Source organism: Mauremys mutica, chromosome 1 (assembly GCF_020497125.1).
Source record: "Mauremys mutica isolate MM-2020 ecotype Southern chromosome 1, ASM2049712v1, whole genome shotgun sequence".
In the NCBI taxonomy this organism is placed as follows: Eukaryota; Metazoa; Chordata; order Testudines; family Geoemydidae; genus Mauremys; species Mauremys mutica.
In genome coordinates, this window is record NC_059072.1 from 137,434,056 (window position 1) to 137,449,710 (window position 15,655).

The 15,655-nt window shown below is 48.3% G+C and overlaps 1 protein-coding gene across 1 annotated transcript; it reads left to right on the forward strand.

Moving 5' to 3' along the window:
• Positions 1–9,039: 9,039 nt before the first annotated feature.
• Positions 9,040–15,145, forward strand: LOC123367469 (homeobox protein NANOG-like). Its single transcript, XM_045011737.1, has 4 exons — positions 9,040–9,217; positions 11,696–11,970; positions 14,087–14,176; positions 14,698–15,145. Exons 1-4 carry the CDS (start codon positions 9,040–9,042, stop codon positions 15,058–15,060), a joined length of 906 nt encoding a protein of 301 aa, XP_044867672.1. The 3' UTR covers positions 15,061–15,145.
• The last annotated feature ends 510 nt before the right edge of the window (positions 15,146–15,655 follow it).

Here is a 15,655-nt window from a genome sequence, read left to right on the forward strand (position 1 = left end):
TTTAGCCTCTGTATGCCTCAACTTCCTTCAATCTGTAAAATTGGGATAATTATGTTTATTTTTGTAAAGTACTTTAAGATCTATTGATGACAGCTGTATAAGTGTAAAGTATTATTATTATTTCTTTAATTAGATTCATAATTATCATTTGCACACACACATCTATTTTGCTGCCTATGCTCGGTCTCTTTCACCATCACTGCTTTCTAGAGGTCTCCCTCCCATTGAGCAGCTGTGTTTGGGATTATGTTTCCCCAGATGCATTAGCTGTTGTTTTTCCCAGATGAATCTGGTGTTATTTTCAGCCACATCCCTTGTCTTTCTGCCTCCCTTTTTCTATTATTTCTTTGTGCTGCCTGGTATTTGCAACGCCCTCCTACTTTAGTAGCATCTGTGAATTACACAGCTCTGGGATTGTGATTCCTCTGTGTATACAGCACCCCAGAATCACATGGGCTTCTGTGCTGTTGTTGTTGCCAGTTGAACGTGACACGCGGAAGGAGAGAGAGGCTGGGAAAAATGCTCTGATGATTTGACCCTGGGGCACTGAGATTTGCTCCTTTGATATCAGATCAGAGCCCTGCTATGAGAGCAGGAGACATAATTCCTAGCACATTTGGTCTAGGGGACTCCCAGATACCAGAGTTGGAGACTGAAACAGGGGAGGGAGCCTAGCACACCACATTCTTCTCTCACTCTTAAATATGTGAAGGTGTTGGGGGGATTTGATCCTCCAGGGGTTGTTAACCCTCAGGATACACTTGTCTGCAACACACTGAATGGAGGATCTGTAGGCTGGTCTCAGATCCCCCCCCCCCCCCGCTTCTCTTCCTGCCCTGCCAAGATACCCCCTTATCTTATCACTCCAGAAGTGCCTCGGCATGGCTTCCCTGCTCCCTCACTCTGATTTCCAGTTCCTGACTGAACTGCGTGCCAGATCTTTCTTAACCCCACCCCTCCCCATTCTCTGCACTAGCAGCCAGGTGCCCCTCTCTGACATGCACCCCTTGCCAGCTGGTCTGGAGGCAGAAGTGGGGAGCATGGTGGGTGTCCAATAACAGGGAGGTGAAACATGTGGGGAGCATATTCTGGTGCTTAGCTACCATGGGCAGAAGCCAGATGAGTTGGTTAAAGCAGTCAGGGAGGTAGCCAGAAGGTGAATGCCATGGAGAGCATATGTAGGGATCTTGTGTTTGAAGGGCCAGTTGAGGTTTTCAGAAATAGAGAAGTGGGTTATTTAGGAAGTGCACAGAGACCAGGGAGGGTGGAACAAGTGGATAACAAGAGGGAGAGCTGGGAAGGGTTCAAGCCTCGGTGTGTGCATGCTGCCATTTGAGAGGGTTTCCAAAACAGCAGAGAAATTAGTCATCCCAGGATCAGGGCGGGTCTCCAGCTGTGGAAAGAATCTGATGGGTGGAGAACATAAAGTGACTGACTCGCCCTTTAGCTAATGGCCACCATTCCCAATCCACTAATGTCCCCTCCCCAAACAACCTGCCAAACCCCTAATCACAGCCCATTTGCAGGTTCCACTGAGCTGTGCATTTCCCACAGAGCTGAGTTCGGAGGTTCCCTGGGTCTTTCACATCTTCTCCATGGCAGTTTTCTCTTAATGAAGAAGAAAAGTGGTTGGTTGAGGTTTGGCAATAAGAACACTTCACAGGTACCCTGCCCTGTCCTTCTTCAAAGACCTTTCAAAACATCACACTCCACCCCACCCAACCCCCTCCTCCCTTCCCAAGGAGAAAGACACCAGATTCTTTTCACTGTGGGAACTGATCCCAGTGTGATTCATGCAGAAGGTGCAGTCTTGGTTTAGGCCAAACTATTAACTCTTAGCTGACACAAAGATTTCAAATCACTTAACCAAGGAGGAGCATATGATCCTCCCCATATTACAAATAGGGAAACTGAGGCACAAGGAAGGGCTGTGGCTTGCTGAGGTCACATGGTGTGTCAGTAGTACGGCTGAGAACAGAACCCAGGTATCCTGACTCAGCTGCAGCTACATGAGGGATTTTTCTGAATTTCTCCCATTACTGGTGTAAGGCCTTGTCTATGCTAGGAAATAGCACTGAACTGGCGCTGACCAGGAATTACCTTTAAATCAGGCTTCAGCTAAACCAGCTGCTGGCAACTAATTGCTGAAGGGGTGCTGCTATGTCTGGGGTTAGACAGGGCCCTGAACTGGAGCAGCTTCCCTGGGGCTAACTGCAGTGGGAATACGTGGGTAGACAGCTTCCGGCGTTTTTAACCACTGTACTGTCTCACCCTGCCTTGCTGACACTAGGCTTGTCAAACAAGCACTTATGCTAACATCACACCTTTTATCCTAGTCTAGGCAAGGCCAGAGGGGCCAGCTATGAATTTATGGATCTGAGCTTTCTCAAAGGCTGGGCATGTGCTTGGCCCTTTCTCTACCCTGTTCCTTTACTACGCGAGGATTTTCAGCAAAGCCAGGAAGAAAGAACAGCAATGGACAAGCAAAGCAGCTTGAAATGTGATCTACTAGTTGTTTTATTTTAAAGGCACAGCTGCTGCAAGGAAGAGTGAGAAGAATGCTCAATAAATGCCAAACAGTGACCCAGCATGATTAGACAGAGATGGTGAAAAGAAAAGAAAATCACCACTACAATACATACAGTGACACTGAAAAGTGCCCTCAGAATGGTAAAGCTTTACAAGGCAATGGTGGGAGCTTTCTGTTTTGGACTGTTGGGTTTCTGCATAGTCCAAATGGTTCCGATCCCTTTGTTTCTCTTCAGGAACTCCACACAAGAGGTTTGCTGGGGTCCTCAGTTTGTGCCCAAACATGAGGAGTTCTGGGGTGCACTTTGTACTCTCATTAAGTGCTGTTCTATAAGCCATGGAAAGAAATGGGATATACTGGTCCCAGGACCTTTCATGCTGTTCTACAATGGTAGCCAGGCCAACCTCCAGAGCCTATTGATGATTCGGTAGTTAGGATACTAATCTAGGCCTTAAAAGTCCTAGGTTCAATTCCTAGCTCTGCTTCAGACTTCCTCTGTGAATCATAGAATATCAGGGACCTCAGGAGGTCATCTAGTCCAACCCCCTGCTCAAAGCAGGACCAATGCCCAGACAGATTTTTGCCCCAGATCCCTAAATGGCCCCCTCAAGAATTGAGCTTACAACCCTGGGTTTAGCAGGCCATTGCTCAAACCACTAGAGATATCCTCCCCCCCGCAACTACTGGCAACTCACTTAGCCTCTCTGTGCCTCAGTTCCCCATCTGTACAAAGGGGATAATAGCCCTGCCCTGCCTCACAGAGGCATTGTGAGGATACAGACATTAAATGTTATGAAGCACTTTGAGATCTACTGATGAAAAAGCACCATAGAAGAGCTAAGCATTAGTATTCCATATACTACTGCTAATGAAGGGATCTCAAAGCACTTTAGAAACAGCTCAGTCTCAGGTCCCCTATTCTACAGATGGGGAACATGAGGTGTAGGGAGGTGAATTCAAACTGACACAGCAAGAGTCAGACCCTGACCCCCAGGCTGCTCTGTAACCATTAGACATTGCTGCCTCACAACTTTCAAAAAGGAACTACAGACTTGAAATGGCTTCCCAGCCCTTTGCTAGGAATGCTTTATTTGTTCAGTTCAATACAAACATAAGTAAATGGGTTTACAAAGTTCCCAAATGATGTGGTTAAAGTACATTCCAAGGCTTTGGGCCTGCATTGGTGTTGAGGCCCAAACTGCTATTGTCATCAACAGGAGTGGCCCCTTTACATGTATTAGACAGGGACAGTGCATGTTTTTTCAGCCTCACCCAGCTCACGAATGGCTGAAGAGATTTTGTTCAATCCTTCAAAAAACCTCCTGTCTGAAAGCAAGCCCAGAAATGTCAAGCCCCCCAAAAGAATGTTACTGGACAGCTGTGAGCATCTGAAAGGAGTAGAAAGGGTTTTGCAGCCACAGAGTAATTAGCCATAACATATAGCCCCTGTCCGGCACCCACCCCAGCAATGAAAAGCCTTCTGCCAATGACTCTGTGACTTTAACCCCTCTGTGCTTCAGTTTCTCTACCTATAAGTCTGGGATAATACTTCCAACCATATGAACCTTGGCAGTTTTGAGTCAGAGAGATATTCATATGAATATTTGCTTCAGTTAGGTCCCTTCCCTTTCCTGAATTTCATGTTGAGTTTGGGGGTTTGAGGTAAACCTGAAATTCAAAGTAAAACTCGACTACCAGGGAAACTAACTCTGGACTATCCTGATTGAAATGCAGCATTAAATATTAATAATGTTCATGTGCAGTAATAAAAGTATGTCACCACTGCCCTCCGAGGCATAGAATTCGAGCTGCTCATTGCTCTGTGTTATAGGACCTGCACTGCTCGTGGAGATTCTCCTTTAGCTGAAGTGTTCGGAGCCTCTGTTTTTGTAGGAGGAGCTGAGTTCTGTTCCCTCTGTCTCTGTGAAGTTCTGCCCGATGATGACAGCATGCAGCACCGTGACAAGGAGTCCTAGGTGGCTTGGATATAGCAGTTCACACTTACACATCACCTTTCACTCAAGGATCCCAAAGCACGTTCTGAGCATTAACTCAATTAGCTCTCTCAGCCCAGCTGGCAAGTAGGTCTGTATAATTAGACCAGGGTGTCATTTTTGTTACACCCCCTGAAACTGGTCTGGCTTGCTTCATAATAATAATAATAATAATTAATAATTAATAATAACAATAGTACTTTGTGTGTCTAGAGTATTTTTTCACTTCAAACTGCTTTACAAACAATAGCTAATCTGCTCGATTCAGTTACAAACGTCACAGTTTAGAGCGAATCTTGGCTCAGTTTAGAGCTAGCCCTCGCCTGGCTGCAGTGATTTCGAGCTCAGTGAGCTCTGGCTGAGTCTCAGACAAGCCAAAGGCCTGCATCACACAAATCAAAACCCAAAGCCTAGTGAACCTGGCCTAACTTGGAGCAAACTCAACCCCAGATAAGTGACCCTAGGCCCACCGGGGACCAATCCTGGGCTCAATATCTAGCAAACCTGGGCATGGTTCAGATCAAACCCAGGCCTGGTTCAGAACAAAGTTTGGCCCATTCTGAGCTGAACTTGTGCCCAGTTTGGAGTTAACATGAACCCAGGCCTAGTGTTCAGCAAGCCAAAGTGTAGTGAAGTGAAACTGGTTCCAGCTTGGTGAGATACTAGACTTGGATTTGTGGTTTTGCATTGAAACCATGGGTGGCGTGGGGGGGAGAGGGCCTATTGTGTTACTGCCCCTTTGCCATTTGGTCCCCTTCTCCCTCCCTCCCCCACTGAGCTAACTCATTCTCTGCTCTGCTGGACTTTCTGCCTGTCCTGGCAGTTCCAGTTCCACTGGTGGCTCTAGTCCCAAGGGCAGCTCCTGTTTCCTCTCCCTTCTTACGTATCCATAGTTTCTAGTACAGGCTGCTAGGCTGGTTTTCTACTGGCCTCTAGGCACTTTGCACTGAAGAACTTGGGCATCTGGAAACACGGAGAGCCAGCACCAATGCCCAGATCCTCAAAGGTATTTAGGCTCCTAATTGGAAGGATCTGGGCACAACTGACCATCCAGCTCAACTCAGACCACCAGAAAGTGTTCTGAGGCTACAGATCCCACAGCTCTGGAGCCAGTGTCTCTGGGTTTTGTCTAGTCTTACTGTGGGTTCAAATGAGTCCATTAATAAGGCTTCTAATACTTTCTTGGGGATATTGTCTCACAGTCTGCTATATGTTTTTTTCTTCCTTACCATACCGACAGTCAGTGTAACATTAACACCTAAATATTTCAGTGGCTAGTAGGTGTGTGTATGACTACAGACCATTGCCCTCAACTGGATGGAATCAGAACTGCTCAGCTGTGTGACATAGGCCCTATACTTCTCAGAGAAAATTGGAGATTCTCCTCTAGCTCAAGTGGTCTAGGCCTGAGGCTTGTTTTGTTTATATTTTGGGGTATTTTTGTGTGGGGGGGCAGTGGATCTGGAGGATCTGAATTCTACCTCTCAGAACTGTGTGAAGTTATTCTGGAGTGCAGCACCATGACAATCATGATGTTAACCTCAAGGTGGATGTAGAGCTGTTAAATTATGTTCAGTAGAGCTGTGTTCTGATCACAGTATTTTGAATTTCATCACTTTGTGCATTTAAAAAGTCAAGTTAAAAACTGTACCCAACATTTTTATGTGCAATGCACTTTTTTTTCCAGGATACTTAATTTTAAGATTGCATTTATGTATTGCACTAATTTAAGATTACATTTACTTATTGCATTTATTGTATTGGTTTATTTTACGACTTACACAATGCATCTGAAACAACATTTCAAACCACACATGCAATTTAATACCTGTCAGAGTAAACAAACTACAACCCAACCATTAGTTTTTTACACTCACTGATGGCCCTTAGACTATGCCCTGGGGGGATCAGACTCAGGCTGCAATGAAGCAGTAGAGGATGAAAATTCCACACTTAATGAAAATCCTGGCTGTCAGGCCTCAGATATTCATGGCTTCATTTTCAAAGGCACTGAGCACCCTTTACTTCCATGCTTGGCCCCACTGAAAATTTGCTCACTAGGGACTGTCAGTTCTAGTGTCTCCGGTGATTTCAATTATCTTGGAAGCAGTTGGGCAGAGATCTGGAGCTGTCATCAGGGAGCCAGAACCCAAAGTTTAAAGATGCAAAACCTGCAAATTGCATAGGAAGCTAGCAGAGTCTGTGGAGACTTGGAATAATGTGCTTTCTTCAATCAATGCTTCTAAACAAGCAGGCACGTGTATTCTTCTCCAGCTGTCATTCCCAAGAGGTCTTCCAAGCATCATGTAAGAATCAGCGCTGGAGGTGACAAAGGCCTGGACGACAGTGGCAAGATGGATGACAGAGGAAAGGCCTAAGACACCTCACCAAGTACAGATGAAAAGAGGTGCTTCTTATTTCCAGTGCCACCTGGGAAGTCAGGAGCACCTGGTGATCCAGCAGCACTCTAAGCCTCCTTGACAAATGGGGGGCCAACCCGCTCCCTCTGGGGCAGGTATTGTTGCTGCTACCTTTCAGCATCATACCTAACTTGTCTGGACTGAGCGGCCTCAGCGAAAGTGTTCTCACCCACATCCCAGTTTCAGCCAGACTTTGGGAAAAGAAAGCAACTGCACCACCCAGCTCTGATGAAGAGATGAACTTTGTATTGATGGCACCCCAGCTCTCACCATCCCACACCCTCCCCCATCTCCATGTGGCACAATAGAGGTAAGGGAAGACAGCCCATGGAGACCTGATGAGCAGTTACCCCACACAGACAATAATAGCGCTTTGCTCTTACAGAAGGCTTTTCATAGAGAGACCTTGCAGCACATTACAAGAAGTAGTGTTGTCCCCATTTTATAGATGGGGAAACTGAGGCTGAATGATTTACCCTCAGGGCACACAGCAAGTCAATGGTAGAGCAGTGATTAAAACCTTGGGCTTCTGACCTCCAGCCATCTATGGGTCCTCCGTCTTTGAAACATGACAATGCTTTGACTCACTCACTCACTAATGCTTGTAAAATGCTTTGAGATCCTCAGAAGATCAAGAGGATCGCAATACACTTTACAAACATTAGTGGCAGCTTCCCAATGCCCCTGTGGCTTAGGTTAGTAGCATTATACCTTCCTACTCCTGGGGAAGACCAAAACCCAGAGAGGTGAAGTGACCTGAACAAGCTCCCAGAGCAAATCACTGGCAGAACCACGGAAAGTAAGAAGGTCTCCCAACTTGCAGGTCTGTGGCTGAACTACGGGACTGTCTTACCTGTGATTATTTCATGAATGCTTTTGTAGGTGCTCATCCCCTTAGCCTCTGGGCATGCAATATACTAGTAAATGAAATGCCACAATGCATTACATGAAGCTGGCCATAAGAGAGGACACAAACTGCCCCATCCTTGGATCACCTCATCCAACCCTTAAATAGTCCAGCAACAGTTTGCAGCCAAGAAAATGCTTAGCTACACAGAAGTGCCTCTGAAGGAGAAGTGACTACTACAGCCAGTGATCCCCTCCTTGCCCCTACAGCCCCCCCATCCTGCCCCTCTCCCCGACACGTTGTATCTCTAGCTCCCAGCAGAATGATACAGCAAACATGCCTCATTCATACATATACAAGCAGAGAGCCTATGTGTATAGTCCTGCTCTGCAAAATTGGATCTGGGGCCTGACGTGAACTTCCCCTAAGTTTAGGGCTTCAGTTTGGGCCCTTCCTGGCCCTTCTCAGCTGGCCCCATCAAATTCCTATCAAATTGGAAATTTGATTGGAGGGAAGAAAAAAAAACAACTCAATGGGTTCCAGCCACTTGGGCCTGATTCACTGTTGTCCTGCTGCCTGCGTCATCACTTCCCCCAGCGCAGAGGGGATCAAGGGCCACCATTGTGCCTTGGTAGCATTTTATCCTGCGCTGGTGTCATTGTGTCTACAAACTGCAGGGCAGCCGGGAATCAAGCCCTCTGCTTGCAAAACCCCTTTGGAATGGGCTTCAGTGTGCCCCCTTGGAGAGCTATGGGCCAGGTATGAAGTTCAGCTCCAGAACCGAATGCCTCAGGAGTTTGGAAGTAGGGAGGACGGTTGGCTGGGGCTATGAGCATTTCTGATTTTTATGCACCTAGGGCTTGAGCCAGAGCCCAGTGGAGTCAGTGGGAGGCTTTACCTTGACTTCCCTGGGCTATGGACCCATGCAAGGGTGGACTGGAGAATGCCAGGAATTCAGGGGGACATTTTTTAATCCTGATGCCACCCTGTGTCACTTTCCTCCCCCACCCCCCTCCTTCTCTCACACCGTTCCCTCCCCACCAATCAACCCTCTTTAACATGACAATGTGCACTGAAGACTGGGCTGATGCAGGATATTGTACTCCTTAGAAGGGAACTGCTAGCTATAAAGGTAACTCCCTGTAGACATTCTAGGGCACCCTCATCCTGGGTGGTGAGCTCTAGCCCTTGAGTGAGGTGCTGTCTATTGGGAGGTGGGGGAGGAGCACCCCTTCAAACCAAACCCACATGAGTGCTCACTTGGCTGGGCCCCCTTACCAGCCTTACCCAAGTGGGACTGGCATGGGCTACGGGGAGTTTTACTGGAACTCAGCAGGGGGTACAGAACATGCTCTGTCATGCCCAGGAAGGGGAGCAGAAGCAGCTGGTGATGCTCAGTTTCCGGTGGAGGAAAGCCAGAACTCAGGTAAGCCATCAAAGTTAAGTGATAGGACTGGGATTCAGGACACCTAGATCTGTCATTGACTCAGTGGGTGACCTTGGGCAAATCACTTCCACTCTTTGTGACTCTTTCCCCTTTATAAAATGTGGATATGAGCCTAATGCATTCAGACTTGCAAAGCACTTTGAGAGCCTCAGGTATAAGCACTGTAGAGGCAAAGTATTCTTGTCAGTCTTTATTCCTGGTGCCACATCTGTAAGATCCCTTGGGAACACCTTATCCTGGCAGGCTAATGGCCAAGGGGGGTAGGGGATGGGCAGGCCTCACTTCAACCGGAGCTGTCATATTTATGGAGAGAGGTGAAATCCATGTTTGGTCCATGGGCTGGAGCATGCCTTTAGGATTTCGCACACCCATCACCCACAGCACAGCTCCCAGTGCTGGCAAGGGGGGCATTGCAGAGATGACAGCCTTTACCCAGTGACTAAATGTTTAGTTATCATGGTTTTCGTTGTTCAAGTCTCATGCAGTATCACAGGGGGAGGATAGGGAATCCTGTTAGGCTCCACTACTGTTTCTGCCCTCAGTTTCTCTCCTTTTCCCATCCTCCTTCCTCTGCTTGTCTCCCTCTTCCCTGGCTCTGTCTGTTTTTTCCTGTCTTCTCTCTCCATTTCCTTCACAGCAGCAGCTCCCAATTCCCACCCCATGGGCTTCACTCCCACCCCCTTCCCATCCCATCTGCTCAAATGTTCATCAGTGAAATAGTTAATGCAGACAGGTCTTTGCCTAGTGCTATCCTTAGGCTCTAGAGTCAATGCCCCAATGAGATTAATGGGAATTCACAAATGGACGTTAACTCTCCCCTCTCCCTATGGGGGGTGGGGGGGGAGAAGGACATGAAGGGGTTAAAATGGAGTGAGATCAGGGAGCAGACTGGTGAGAAGGTGGGGGGCTCAGGGAGAGGGAAGGAATTGTCCCAGGGCCTTTGGCCAGGCTTGCAAACCAATACACCCCTCCTGGCCCCCAGTGCTGGCCACATCCACACGTGCCAGACACCTAGGGGAGAGCTATCTGTGTAATCTCACTTGTTAACATTTTCCTATTCATGCTGCCTCAATGGATTTGCATGTTGGCCGCTTTTGTCTGGACTAACAGCCCAGATTGCTTAGGAAGCTTTTTCTTTAGATCTCAATCTTGGCTTTGTCCTTCAGGCAGAGACACCCTTAGGAGATCTCCCAGGACAAGCTGGCAGGGTCTTTGCAGGTTCCTCTAGCCTCTTGAATACCGTCCCTGGAGTGAGTTGAGCAGAGCCCCAGCTCCCCAACCTGTCTCTGTGTCCTCTGTCTGTGCCTTTTCTCCTCCTGTAAACTCTCATCCGCACAATATTCGATTCTAGTTCTCACATGCTTCACAAGGGGTCGTGGCAGCCTAGTGGCTAGAGCAATGGGCCGCGAGGCCGGCAACCTGCGTTCTTGTCCTGACTGTGGCTCACTGAGTTGTTCTGGTTGTCACCTTACACTGGTGGTGATAATACCTCCCTCCTGCCCAGCAGTGGGATGGGGAGGGTTCATTTGCCAGTGTTTGTGCAGTGCACTGAAGCCTTGGGTGGAAGGAGTGGAAAGTCACACTACTGTTGAGAGAGTTTGTTCCAGTGGCTGGCACACAGGACTAAGGGATCAAAGCCTAAACGTTCACTTGTGACTGGTCATTCTGGGTGCCCAACCTGAGACCTCTTCAAGGGGCCGGATTTTCAGAGAGTGCTGAGCACACCTGGGCTCTGAGCACCAGGCCCCTTTAAGGTGTCTCAGATTGGGGACCACAGATCAAGCCTCAGAAATGACTAGACCTAAGCCCAAGAGTCCAGTGCACAGATTCAGTGTGTGCCCACGGGTGAGTCATTTACCTCTGCACCCCAGCTTGTCCATCTGTCACAGGGATATAATTACCCTTGTCCTGAGCAGAACTGCGCCTCTATGTGACAGACGCCCTGTACCACTAACAGCAAACAGAGATTCTCCTTTATTTAGCTCAAGCGCTGAGGGTCTGCTCTGCTGAAGCAAAAGGATTTGATAGCGATCCCGGCTGCCAGTGTCAAGTTAGTGGCCAGATTAAGCTGCATAGTGACAGCCTTAACAGATGTAATTATGGTGCTTTTCATCCCTAGGTCTCAAAGTGCTCTGCAGCAGGACAAGCTGTAGAGGATTTTGAATTGTAGGGCTGAACCTCCCACCTAGGGTGTCACTGTACGGCTTAATCTGGCCACTCATAACTTGACACTGGCATCAGGGATACATATCAGATTCTTTTGCTGCAAAGGTGCAGGTCATCAGAGCTTGTGCTAAAGGAGAATCTCCTTTGCTGCTAGCAGTATATGGCCTGTGTCACACTGAGAAGCAGTTCTCATCTCACCCAGCAGAGGACTCTGTGTGTGTGTGTGTGTGTGTGTGTACACACACACACACACACATATGTGGGCTCATTACATATCCCCTTTGTCTTTAGATCTCTCCCCTGCTTCCTCCAGCTCTGGGAATTTCAGCCACTTCACACCAGATTCGGCCACCAGCCCCCAAACAGAATCCTCGTCCCCCCAGCCTGCGTCCAAGCCTCAGAAGAATGGGAAGGAAAGTGAGGGAGGGATGAAGAAGGCCAAGATCCGGACAGCCTTCTCCAAGGAGCAGCTGCAAACCCTGCACCAGCGGTTCCAGAGCCAGAAATACCTTAGCCCCCAGCAGATCCGGGAGCTGGCTGCAGTTCTGGGGCTCACTTACAAGCAGGTGAATGGCGAGAGCATAGAGTGTTTGCCTTGTAATGGCTGGGCTGCACCTGAATGTCACTTACTGCAAGAGGCGCAGTGGAATAAAGGTGGGGGGTGATTAGCACAGAACAGGGGCAAAGATGTAGATTACAATACTTGTATTTATGTCCTATAGTTATCCTCAGAGTAACTATAGGACATTGCTGTGACAGAGCAAGCTCCATACACACATATATAACTGTCCCCTTCCCCCTCCCAAATGTGCCTCAGTCCTGCCCCAGAAAAACCCTTCTTGGAAGGGAGGGGGAATTTCAGCAGGGGGACAGTATTGCCTAGTGGATATAACACTGGACTCGCCCTCAAAGAGGCCAGGGTTCTATTTTCAGCTGTACCATTGGCCTGCTGGGTGACCTTGAGCAAGTCACGTCGCCTCCCTCTGCCTCAGTTTCCCCATCTGTAAAATGGGGATAATGACACATCCATGGATGGAATGTGCTAAAACCCAGCCAGTCCTTGGCACCTCTGTTGAGACTCACGATGAGGGAGCCAGCTAATGCTGGTGTTGCCAACTCCTGAGATTTTACTGTGAATCTGCCAAAATTTGCTGATTCTCCTAAAGAACTTGAGTCATATGAAAACATGAGAAGCTCCACTTTCATTTAAAAAACAAACATTTCTAGCCCTCCTGGTTTCAGAGAAAAGCTTGAAAATAGCTAACATCAGGAGGCAAAGCAAGCCAGCGAGTGAGCGAGAGATCTTTTGTTAAAATCTGGCTTAAAAAAAATCACAACTCTCATGATTTTCAGGGCCCGATTCGTGATTTTTGAATGCCAGGAGTTGGCAGTGCCGTGACGCCATGGTCTGTGGTGTGGTTGTGCAGTAAGTGGGTTACCATAGTTACCTGCACTTTGTGCTCTGCAGCAGTTCCCAGCCCTCTGCTGGATGCAGTTCTGGGCACTGGTGAATTGCCCCATAAGGCTCTGAGTGGCCTGGTATGGATTAGTTCACAAATCATTTCCTCCCCACCCCCTCCCCAATGCTCCCGTGCAGCATTTGCAATAAGCTGGGGTGCTGCTGTGAGCTCTCCCCGAGGCTGGACTCCTCCCTCCGACCTGTCTGCCCGCACCAATGCAATGATCTGCTGCTTGGAATAGCTTGACACAAGGCATCATGCAGGTGCTGCAAGCGCCACACACAACCACCATCCCTGCAGATTTATGAGCATCACTTGTGCCACCGCTGCAATGCCTGAGATGAAATCGCTAGCCCAGGCCCAGCTGAACTGGTGCTGTCTATAGTGGTCTCTCCCTAGTGTGGATGAGAATTCGCAAGCATTGTAGCTGCCGTGGTTCAGCCATTCTTCCTAATCCTATCCCACAATGCAGTGCATTTGGATATTATCCAAAAGAAAGAGCTGGGCACTCTGGGCTTGGTGTCCCAGGTATCCCAGGATGCACTGGGACAACAAACACAAACACATGCCCTACCTACCCACCCCCAAACCGGTTTTGTCAGAAACAGGACAAGTGAGACAACCAGCTATTTGCTGCAATCAACATCCTTGCAGCGCTCCCTATTAGTGCAGACACAGCCCTGGGGGAGTTTGCTTTGGAATTTGCCCCCATCAGGGATCTTGATTTTGGGGACTGATAGAATGCAGGGCAGGCCTTCTGCCCTCCCTACACCCCCACAAACACACATTTCCTTAATTTTGGTCTGTAATCAGGAGGGATTTCATCCATTCTATGGGTGGGACCGTAAAGACTGCATTGGGTTTGATTTGTGCCAGTTGTTGGCCACACTCATTCATTTTTCACAATTGTAATGCACCTACATGTCACAATGATGGGCACAATATGGACAATGTAGGCATTGGGGACAGAGATCCACCAACACAATTTGCATAGGCCACTAAACAGGCATCTGATGTTGAACTGGGGCCAGATTGTAACCAGCAACCACTCAGATGCTTTATAATCCACTCCCTGATTCCCTGAGCCCTCCAGTCACCCCACCCCCGACCCAAGAGGCTTATTGTAATCAGTGAGTCAGAGGTGAAAAATGTCTTAGCCCATTCCCTATTCCCCCCTGACTATCCATTCCCCCCCCGGGAACCTTCTGACCCCTCACTGCAGGTGAAGACCTGGTTCCAGAACAGAAGGATGAAGTTGAAGAGATGCCAGAAGTACAACCTGTGGTCGGAGCGGGCTCAGTGCCTCACACAGGTAAGGCCATTCCACAGAAAGGGGACCAAGACCATTGGTCTAGAAAGCCCACTGTCCTGCCTTCTCTCATAGCCCAGTGGTATATTCCCTCTGCTATCCCATTTCCTGCTGTACTGGATCAGTACCATGGTCCCGCTAGTTTGGTAACCTGCCTCTGCCATACCCAGTCATGCTGAAGATCCATCCTGCCTGCCTTCTGCTGTTCTGGTCTATTTAGTCCACTGCTGTGCCTCCTGCCCTACTGCACAAATGGTAGCTAGTTTGGTGTCCCCCAGCCAACCAGGGCCAGCTAGCGTTAGTAGCTCTCCTCCTGTTCTACCGGATCAGGCCAATGGTGAGTCTGGCCTCATGCCCCAGTTGTGAGAGTGGCCTCATATCAGACCTATGAAGTACATTTCTTCTTGTCCCTCCCCACCTCCTCCTGCCTCATGGATACGCCTGGAAGCAAAAGGACTGATAGCCCTTATACAGTGAGTGCCAGTAGAGATGCAATTGGTTTTGATTCCTGTTCTCTCTTTCAGACTGGGTTCCAGCCCAGCGGGTACCTGGAAGTGCACCCCAAATTCCACCAGAGCTATCCGATCAGCGCAGCTGGAAACATCCAAGCTGTGGGCAACCCCCGTCAGAACTACTCAGCAGGGCAGACCCCATACGCATTCATAGCCAATGAGGAGGGGGGGGTCTTCGGCAAAGGTGGGGCCACCTGTAGCGTCCAACAGACAGTGGGATTCATTGCCCAGCACAAAGTAGACTTTTATCATGGCTTTCCTGGGACCATGGAATACACTGGCGCAAAGACAGGAGATGGCTATAGCTTCCACCATGCCTCAGCCACTGTGGCACCTTTTCCGGGCACTGCTGGCCACCATCTGTACCACCCCTAAGCAGGGTTAATGCAGAGGGCCCAAAGCAATCGTTACTGAATGTCTTCCTTTCCCTGCATCTCTCACGCTGTCTCCTACTTGGGGTAATTACACAACTCTGTCTCTATCTTACATTCAGACATATGGGCTCACTCACACCCACCCAAACTTTCATGTAGTCACTAACAAAACACACACACACACACATCCCCGCACACACATATTGGTGTACCCACACATTTACCCTACAGTGAAATGGAGTATCTTGGCTCAATCACAAGATATGTGCTTGCTACAAGAATCACTAGGTGAAATTCTCTGGCCTGTGGTATGCAGGAGGTCAGATTAGCTGATCATATTAGTCCCTTCTAGCCTTTAAATCTATGACCCCTATTTAGGCTGTTTATACTAAACCTTGCTGTGTCTACTGTTGATGAAGTCTAGAGATCCAAATAAAATAAAAGGTGATTTTTTTTCCTCCCATAAAATATCTCTATATCTCTTTATTTAACACATTGGACAAACTGCAGGACACTGCAACATGTAAAAACACCGAAACACCATGTAAGAAATAGAAAAGCATGTCTAACATTGGATTATTGATTTGTATTACCAT